The sequence below is a fragment of the Nerophis lumbriciformis genome, linkage group LG11 (assembly GCF_033978685.3).
Source record: "Nerophis lumbriciformis linkage group LG11, RoL_Nlum_v2.1, whole genome shotgun sequence".
In the NCBI taxonomy this organism is placed as follows: domain Eukaryota; kingdom Metazoa; phylum Chordata; class Actinopteri; order Syngnathiformes; family Syngnathidae; genus Nerophis; species Nerophis lumbriciformis.
This window is the reverse complement of record NC_084558.2, coordinates 5,810,256-5,820,827: the sequence shown is the minus strand read 5'-3', so window position 1 is coordinate 5,820,827 and position 10,572 is coordinate 5,810,256. Positions and strand designations below refer to the sequence as shown.

General features: G+C 37.9%; 1 protein-coding gene across 2 annotated transcripts in view; it reads right to left on the bottom strand.

Moving 5' to 3' along the window:
• The window catches only part of wdr90 (WD repeat domain 90), a 72,377-nt gene extending 64,326 nt beyond the window's left edge, over positions 1 to 8,051 (bottom strand). For both annotated transcript variants that reach the window (XM_061967610.1, XM_061967611.1), the window contains exons 1-4: positions 7,732 to 8,051; positions 7,524 to 7,615; positions 2,400 to 2,576; positions 2,103 to 2,241 (exon numbers count right to left, since the gene is read on the bottom strand). In XM_061967610.1, coding sequence (XP_061823594.1) covers positions 2,103 to 2,241; positions 2,400 to 2,576; positions 7,524 to 7,615; positions 7,732 to 7,747 — 424 coding nt within the window. In that variant the 5' untranslated portion in view covers positions 7,748 to 8,051. The remainder of the gene's footprint in view (positions 1 to 2,102; positions 2,242 to 2,399; positions 2,577 to 7,523; positions 7,616 to 7,731) is intronic.
• Positions 8,052 to 10,572: the final 2,521 nt, after the last annotated feature.

Genomic DNA, 10,572 nt, shown 5'->3' with positions numbered 1-10,572 from the left:
ATGGGTGTAAACAGGACGTTCAAAGTGAGGTTGTGAGCGCCATGGGAGGGATGGATGATAGACGAACACAGCTTCACGAAAACTGGCAGCGTCGGGCGAGTTACGCCACAATTTGTGAATGGATCGTGAATGCTTGAGCTAACGTGTCTGCTTGCACTGTTATTCGAGCTTTCGCAAAAGTCGGCATCTTTTCCGAGGAGCCCCACGACAACGAGACTGACTTTGAAAATGATGAGAGGGAATCTGGCGTGTTTGATGCAGAACTTGCCCAGCTGTTCATTTCGGACACAGAAGATGAGGACTTTGATGGATTTGTGGATGAGGATTGATCAAAAAATAATGTGAGCACATTGATAAATACTTAAATAAAAGCACAACCAAACTCAGCTTTGCTCCAGCTGCCTTTTTAAAACAGTGTCCATGCATGATAGCGTATGTTTTAAGCTAGCGCATGTTTAACCATGCCTGCGCCCAAAAATACGCTGCGCCTTATTTATGCGTTAAATACAGAAATAGCACCCGTAACTGACACGGCGCATTTTAATACTGTGCGTTCTATGGTCGCGGAAATACGGTACAGTGGCTTCGATAACGGGAACCGGTTCTCAAAAAGGGATTTGAATCCGTGGAATCGGTTCTTTTCTTATCGAAGCATCGGGAGAACCGGTTTTCGAACATCATCCCTACAAGTAATGTAAAAAAAATATGGCGTTTACTTTTTGATATCAAAATAAAACACAAAGCAGTTTGGCTAATGAAGATGAAGTCTTATAAACAAGCTTTGTTCTTCTCCAACACCTCCCTAGTGTTTCAGTACAACAGTTTGTCCAACAACAAAAAAACCCGGAGTGATGCCTCTCACATCGAATACAGAGTCTTCACAGCTTTCGTTCAGTTCCGTGAGATGACAAAACATTTTAGCTTGTATTGATGTTATTTGAACACCGATACAGTTTGCAGTTAAATAAAGGACGAGTGAACATCCCAGTCAACAAAGTAAAGACTTTATAAACAAGTTGTGACAACGCTCACAACACATCGCCTGCTGCAAAACATCAAATTGTTTTCTATTTCGCTGTATACTTTTAGTGTGGGGACAAGTGTGTCTCCAATATTGTCCACACCTGTCTCCATCTAAACACAGCAGTGCGCTCTTAAATACACGCCGGGAAGCGAGGGAAAATGACGTAAACCAAGCGCTTGGCTCCGTTTACTCCGAGGGGAAATCTCCACAACAAAGTCTGTGTAGCTTGTCCGCCATAACAAACACCGCAAGTGCGCATGCGCCTTACTTTGTGTTTTACTGAAAATGCATTAATAAATGACGGTTTTTCTGTAATTAAAAAATTAAGACGGTATTACTAACTGTCGGGAATTTTATTGCAAATTATCATTATACCGTTTACCGTTACATCCCTAATCCATCAACAAGTAAAAAGCCAAGGGCGGTTACGGCATGTTCTTGCCGCAAATGTCGGTCAATTTTTTGGGCATTACGACGAAAGACAAGGGCAATCGCGGCAGTTGCCGTGGTTAAATACGAGCCCTGTTCTTAGTTGCATTTTAGGTCCTCTATTTTTCATCATTTGGGCTATTCATCTGGTGCCCTGACAGTTCGGTTCAAAAACTTTTGCACTCATTCATTTTGGCACCAGATTCTTAAAATCACTCATGAGTTGTAAAAGAGATGATCTTTGACTACATTTTTTTGCAAAAGGTCCTTGAAACCACAGCAAAACACTCCAGTAACTCTATGACAACATAAACAGACCAAACTCAAATGTCCATGGTAGAGGACATTGGTAGTCTGGATTATACCAAATAAGACTCATAGTGAAAGGAGAAATTTGTCCCGCAGGTCCTTAGCTTTCTGGAAATGTGGCCCCTAAAACAATTCATTTAGATATCTCTAAAATCAAGCCACTGTCATTTTGCAGAATAATAATAAAAATGGGGGTTTCCCCATAGCCACATCTGTTAATGACAATGTTTTGACCAGATGCTAGAAACTCTGGCTATTTGCATTTGTAGACCATGGACCCAGCGACAATAGAAAACAGACACAGTATTCATTTGAAGGTTACACTTTATATGTATTTTACCTTGTCCTCTTGATGGATCTTTCGTTTCAATGAACATATCCTTGTCAGATCCGCACAGGAAAGGCAGACAGAGTGACGTCGGAGTAGATTTGAACTCTTTGAACATGTTGGAGATGGAGATTCGGACCACCCGGCCATCCTGCTCATAACAAAAATGAAACAGGAGAACGTTTTCCATTACTTTATCAATTAATTATCTGTATATAGGCAAGTAATATTTTTTTATACACATTATAAATGTGTACCTAAATGAGTGGCTGGCAAGTGCCTTGCATTCTACAACATTGTCAATATTACCTCTGCAATGACATCCAGCACAATCGAAAAAGATTTCCCCTGTGAAGGATTGAAGAGGAGGTAAAAATATCTTCCTGTCAAACCCATAGACTGGCTGGTGTTTTTAGGTACGAGGATGTACCCAATGGTAGGTACAGAACCCTTGATCCGAAACACGGAACAGTTGAGGGTCTTGTCCTAAGGTGGTTTAAGAGGGATGGACACAAAAAGACAAACACATTTTAAATAAAGTCAAATAACAAAATGTATGTTAATACCGTAACTGGATTTTGTGGCCTCAGCTGGGTGATATTGGAGAAGCAGAAAAACGACGACAGAGTGGAGAGACTGCAATGAGCTCAGAGAAGATGAGAGGTTTTGCGAACATTTAAAAAGTGAAAAAGACAAGGACCGTGGTGAAATGTTTGTACTGTCAAACAGAGCTGACATTTCACAATAGTACAACGATAACATTGCCAGAAATCATTCTGCATATTTAGGAGCAGAAAACAAGGTAAAGGTATATTTTGGCAGCGAACGTCTTCTTATATGTTTGACTTGCATTACAAATGTTTTATTCTAACACATGTGAAGACATGTTAGCATCTACAGTTTGAATGTTAATGCTAACAATTTGTTTTTCTAAAAATCAAATACCCCTATTCCAATTATTACCTTTTCAAATGTGTATATGGTAAATTGTTGAATACATTCCCACTCAATTCATCATATTTTATCAGTCTTTTTGTTTAGTTATGTATTCATTATCTACTAACTGGTAATGTTAATCTGGCTAAATATTTTTTTTTACTTTTTAAACTTTTTATTTAAATGTGCTGTTTGCAACTTCCTCATAGTAAGATTTTTCTAACCAAAAAATATAACAAGAACACTACCTTATGTTACCATTAGTGGTTTAACAGAACACATTTGTTTGACAATTGTGTATATTTTTCAAAATTACAAAGTTTATGTAACAAAAAAGGTTATAGACCCGAACAAAATGATTGGTGTTTACAGCGGTCACTCACCCTGTTCAGTTTTTTCCGTATTGGCCCTGTGAATAGGGGTCGTCACTCAGCATAAAAGGAATTACTCGCACTGCACTCTTTTGCTTGTTTTATTTGGTACTATTGCAGAAACGGTAGCAGCAGCAGCAGCAGCAGCAGAAGCAGAAGCAGGTAATAACCTACAAGTAAACATGAACATAAAACAATGTATCTATCTTGAATCATCATAATGTAAATAATAGATATGAATTCATCAACTGAACCATAATGTTGTCAACCATGATATGACATATTATCAATCACTGTGATTTTATCCTAACTTATTAATTTTAGCATTACATTCTATTATCACCATTAATTTATGTCATATAATGTTTTAAATGTGATCACAATTATTTATAATGTCTCTATGGTTCATGGACAATCATATTAAAAAGACATAAAACACCGGCGCTCTGTTTGAGGCACACATTACACATATGAGCAGAACTACATAAAAGAACTACAAATCCCATCAGCCAAACCAGGAAGTAAAGTGCCGGTATTTTTAACTCAAACCTTCGAAATGCAGCTGGACACACGCAACGTGACAACAATCTAATCCAGCAGATTTCAATCCACACATTACTGTTAATTTTGCCAATGTTGTTCAAAGACTAAATAGTGAGTGTTTGCCCTGGTTGTGACGCAGCAAGTCCGCCGCACAACAAGCGCTGCGGACACAGCGGACTTACAACAAACAGAAAAGCAAGGAAGCAGGCAAGCATGGAATTTAAACAATAATTCAGCTGATCTAACAAAGCAAAGCGGACATAACAAATGATCTTACCAGTGGGGTATGCTGGTGACGAAGCACGCTGTTTTTACAAACGAAACAATGACGCCATTTTTAAAGCTACCGACATGGTCACCTGTCAGTGGTAGCCCCGCCCATCTTAAAGTCCCAGGTAAGTCCGCCATCAATACATATACACATAACAAATACACATATTAAATCCAACACACCCGGTCTCGTCATACAAAAGCAGTCTAAGAGAAGCTACAAAAAATTTGCAGTCATGTTGTTGTTATGATATAATATACATTGAATGACAACTAACGCCAACTATCCAAATTCCTATTAGCTAACAACGCCTGCATTTGTTACATAAGTACGTAATTAGGTCATTACGTACAAGAAGCCGTAAGAGGGTGGGATATACTGTGTGAAATACATTGGCAAATTAGCGCCCTCTAGGCATCTGTGAAAATGTAATATATAGTAATGTTCCTGTTGAAAAGGTGCAATTTAAATGTTATGTGCATTTATAGGAAAACAGAATAAAGGTTATTAGAAAAATCTTTGTTAATTTCAAGCATTTTCCCTAAAAGTCGCATTGAGGCTAGAAAGTGTGTTTTATCTGATTACTTGAATAATTGAACAAATTAATCGATAGCGTATTTTGATGTAAGATATAACATATCATTGTAATATATGCCCCTACAACCGAGCAAACTCACACGTGTTCCATCCGTGGCAGAGCATTTTGTGCCCGCATAGGTCTGACGAGCCACATGCGGATACATGGCACCTTGCCGAGCCAGTAGTCACGGCCATCTTTGCCTAGCGGTGGATGAACATCATCCTATGCTTTAAGTTGCAAGCACAGACTTGAGTTACAGGCATTACGCCGGTTGGCGTAGCAAATGTCACAGACTTAGACTTCCTTTTATTGTCATTCAAATTTGAACTTTACAGTACAGATAAGAAGAACATTTTTTTGCATTAGCTCGTTGTAATGCAGGATAAAAGAGCAATAAGGTGCAGATATAAATAAATAGATTACTGTACAGATAAATATATTGCACTTTTGCATATGCATCCACGTTTATGGATGTATGTTATATTGTCTTTATATTCCAGCGAGTTAATCCGTTTTTGGGGGGAATTGAGGGGATTATTATGATGCTTGTAGGAGCTGACCAAAATACCTGGTTTTACTTGCTAGCATTAGAGATTGCTAGAGATTGACATAACTTTGTTTTTCAAGAATGGTATGGAAGAAGGTAAGTGTGACGGCCTGCGCTGAGAATAAGCATATAAAATTCATTAAATTAAAGAAAGAAAACTACTAATCTGCTAGCCTGAGCCATACTAAAGCAGAACGAGTCCATTCCCGGCCAATAATGTTAAAATACTAACTAAACAGTGGACATTTATCCATGAACATATAGGAAATCTGCTGATGGTGTGTTACACAGAGAAGCAGGTGGAAGGTTACACTGTAGAACACTGGTTCTTAACCTGGGTTCGATCGAACCCTAGGGGTTCGACGGAGCCTCCACCGCGAAGGTCAAGACACACCCGACTCATCGTGTAAATAAAAACTTCGCTCTATCGGCGTATTATGGATACCCCCAAACAATGTTACCTCTAATTTTCCACATGCTTGAGCAAACGCAAAAACTCCTTGAGCATTCAGTGGAACACATGTGAGCGACGTCAGACATGCACATGAACTGTGGCCACACCAGCAGCACACGAGTCCCAAACCTGACTAAATGACAAGTTAAATGTTTTATTATTATAATCAAATGACAGCAGTCATTTCCATGAAGATTATTTTCTAATATAAGTGTTTTGGCCCACTTACAATGACAATAACAAAATATATTGTTTTTCATGAGCTGTGTACTAGGTGGGGGGTCCTGCTTTGGAAATAATTTGTACCCCTTTCAGATATCGCATTTAGGTCTCACTAAAACATTCACATGTTGCACAATGAGATGTAAACATGGGATCATGTGTACATTCCTGTAACTTTCTGTTTGTAAAATATATCTTTATTAGTACTTCTTTAATATAGTAACATCATTTAATGATTAATATTTATAAATTAAGGTTAAATTAAGAAAAAACTTGTAATTTTTCACTAAAGAAGGGTTTGGTGAATGCGCATATGAAACTGGTGGGGATCAGTACCTCCAACAAGGTTAATCCAATCCAATCCAATCCACTTTATTTATATAGCACATTTAAACAACAAAATGTTTCCAAAGTGCTGCACAACAATATTAAACACAATTAAAAACAATATAAAATAAATGTGATTAAAAACAATTTCAAAGGGTAAAACCAATTAAAACAGTAAATAGAAAGCAAAAAGCAAAATTTTAAAAACACAGAGGACAACAGAGGACCACACAACTCACGTAGTGTTAAAAGCCAGAGAATAAAAGTGGGTCTTAAGACGAGACTTAAAACACTCCACTGTGGGAGCAGTTCGAACATGGAGGGGCAGAGTGTTCCAGAGCTTAGGGCCGACCACAGAGAAGGCCCTGTCTCCCCTGGTTTTAAGTCTCGTCTTGGACACCACGAGCTGGAGCTGGCTCTCGGACCTCAGAGCGCGCGCAGGATTGTAAATTTGGATGAAGTCCGAGATATACTGAGGTGCCAGTCCATGTAAAGCTTTAAAAACAAACAGCAAGGTTTTAAAATCAATTCTAAAATGAACAGGGAGCCAGTGCAAACTCTCAAGGATTGGGGTTATATGCTGGCGTCTCCTGGCCCCTGTTAAAAGTCGTGCTGCCGCATTCTGGACTAACTGCAACCGGGAGAGAGCTTTTTGGCTAATGCCAGCATAAAGTGCATTGCAGTAGTCCAGGCGACTTGAAATAAAAGCATGCACGACTTGTTCAAAAAGGTTAAAAGATAAAAACGGTTTTACCTTTGCTAAAAGACGAAGATGATAAAAACACGATTTTAAAACGCCATTGACTTGTTTGTCAAGTTTAAAATCGCTGTCTATAGTGACGCCAAGGCTGGTGACTTTGGGACGCACATAATTTTGCAATGGTCCCAAGTCAGTGAGGGCCGGACCAAACACTAAAATTTCCGTTTTTCCCTCATTCATTATTAAAAAATTCTGGGCTAACCAAGCCTTGACGTCGCATAGACAGTTGAGAAGGAGTGTCAGGGGGCCGTGGCCTTTTGAAATAGGCATATAAATTTGGCAGTCTTCAATGAGCAACATTGATTTGAGATACAAATGTTTTGAGTTAAGAGCTCCGTAGGGAACCAATTATCTCGAAAGCTGAAGTATTACTGTACTGCAACTGTACATATAGTATAGGCTACACAGTACAGTTTACGCACCGTGTATGTAGACACATCTCCTCCTTTTGAAGCTTTCTTCCACTCTCCAACTCTGAAATGTTTGAAAATGTTGACGAAAGGTTCTTGCCAAGCTGTTAAATGCGAAAGAGGCCCGGGTGAATACAATTTCAAAGCAAAACTCAACTGAAATCAAAGTTGTTCCATTTCATAATGGTCCGTTAATTTGGCATCGTGGTTAAGTTCCTACCTGCTTTGGAGGCCATAGACAGTAAACAAGTACACTCCACTTGTTGGTCATGTGAGGTGAGAACTTAGCTAAGGTCAGCACGACTCGCCTCGCTGCCTTCGCGTACATTCACATGCATTAGCTTGTAAACATGCTGCTAAACAATTAGCCAGGCGCCGTCTCCGTTAACCACTGGCTGTAACTACACACACGTCAAAGTGCCGAGCAAGGGAAGGTCGAGTTATTATTGTTAAGAGAGAATTACGAAGACGAGTTTACTTGACAGCGTTTATATCCTTCCCGCTTTAGTTGCCGCTGTTGCCAACAACAGCGGGATAGGCGTGACGTCACCGCGTAATGCACGCAGTACATGCGCTTATGGGTAATGTAGTTTTGATTGACTGTGCGGTACAGGGACTTTATAACCTAACTCTCGCCACGTCCTTGTACTTCGCTGAGTTCCACACAAGGATCTGGGACTTCTCAATGGGAGATGTATTGTAAATGGATGGATTGGATAAACTTCATACTTGCCAACCCTCCCGAATTTTCCGGGAGACTTCAGAATTTCAGTGCCTCTCCCGAAAATCTCCCGGGACAACCATTCTCCCGAATTTTTCCCGATTTTCCAGTCGGAATTAAGGCATGCCCCCTCTAGGTCCGTGCGGACCTGAGTGATGACAGCCTGTCGTCAGGTCTCCTTGGCCAACCAAAAAGTAACCACAGAACACTAGTGTTCTGTGGTTACTTTTTGGTTGACCAACGGTTTACGTTGTATTGTGCACCCTGACCGCAAGTGTGGGAGTCTTTTTTTTGTATTTCTTTTAATAAACCTTTATTTATACATTTCAACATTTACAAAACAGTTGAAAATAATAAAAGTAAATACAAAAACAGTACAAAACAGTACAAAGCATCGCCAGGGGGTTGTAAATTCAAAGTAACTAAAATAGAATACAATATATATATATATATATATATATATATATATATATATATATATATATATATATATATATATATATATATATATATATATATATATATATATATATATATATATATATATATATATATGTATGTGTGGGGAAAAAAAATCACAAGACTATTTCATCTCTACAGGCCTGTTTCATGAGGGGGGGGTACCCTCAATCGTCAGGAGATGTATATATATATATAAATATATGTCTTAATTAGATTATCCTGAACGGACTGCCCCATTGTCCCTCATAACTGCCTTCTCTTCGGTGCAATAACCCATTCCACCAACCACCCTGTTTTTGTTTTTTGTTTTTTCATGTATATATTCATTTCACACCATATTCATTGCACTTCTACATTTTTTATATTTTTATATATTTGCACATTGTTTTTCTAGCATGCACACATCGCACTGTATGGAATGGCCTCAATCTCGTTACCTTGCGTAATGACAATAAAGCTGATTCTGATTCTGATTCTGATTCTGATTATCCAAAAAATAGTGCTCGATACCGTGGTAGAGCGCAATATATGTATGTGTGGGAAAAAAATCACAAGACTGCTTCATCTCTACAGGCCTGTTTCATGAGGGGTTCCCTCAATCATCAGGATTCACAAGCATTCACATACCATGGTTTATATAGGGCACAGAACGGGTAGGTACAGGCTGGCGTAGGGGCGTGGTGATTGGCTCATGTGTTACCTAGGAGGTGTTTCCGTCTGTGACGGCATGCTGATACAATTTCGCTGCGCTTGTTGAGGGATGACAGGTCTGGGCGGTATATAATAAACAGTTTCTCTTTTAAGCATAGGTTGCATCTTTTATTACCACTGTTGTAAGGTGTGCTGGATTCAAGAATTTGCCATGTTATTGAATATTCAACATTATTGTCTTTGAGGTTCCACATTTGGAACCTCAAAGACAATAACAATATATATATATACATATATATATATATATATATATATATATATATATATATATATATATATATATATATATATATATATATATATATATATATATATATATATATATATAGTAAACAAAGTGCAAAGCTATAGGCTAACTCAATTTCAGTAAATAACTTAAATCTGGGACACAGCATCATCGTTTTCACAGCTTTTTGGTTGTTAGAGGTAGAAAGTGTTTTAATGTAGAGTTCTAAATATTTTTTAAAGGCACAAAAAAACAGGTCGGGTATTGAGAAACTTACATTTATGAATATAAAACCTAGCCAATAGTATAATGAGGTTGCAAAGGTAAAATTATTTTATTTTTTTTCATACAGTGTAAATCCAAATAGCACATCTTTAATGCAAGTGTGGGAGTCGGTTCTGAAGTATGAAGTAAAGAGACGTAACTTCGTCACCTCGCCTGGTTATTGACTCCAACCCAGAATATTACACTGCCCATACCTACGCTCCTTCAAAGGCTGTGCTACTGGCTGCAAAGCATTGCACTTTCAAATACAACAATGAGTAGAGAGGAGTGTTATGTGAGTATATGTGTAAATAAATGAACACTGAAATTCAAGTATTTATTTTATTTGTATGTGTATATACATATATATATATATATATATATATATATATATATATATATATATATACATATATATATATATATATATATATATATAGCTAGAATTCACTGAAAGTCAAGTATTTATTTTATATATATATATAGCTAGAATTCACTGAAAGTCAAGTATTTATATATATATATAAGAAATACCTACATTTCAGTGAATTCTAGCTATAAATATACTCCTCCCCGCTTAAAGGGGCGTATTTAAAGGCTAAGGTGTATAAATGAGTTTTAAGATGGGATTTAAATGCTTCTACTGAGGTATCATCTCTAACCACCATCACAATTCG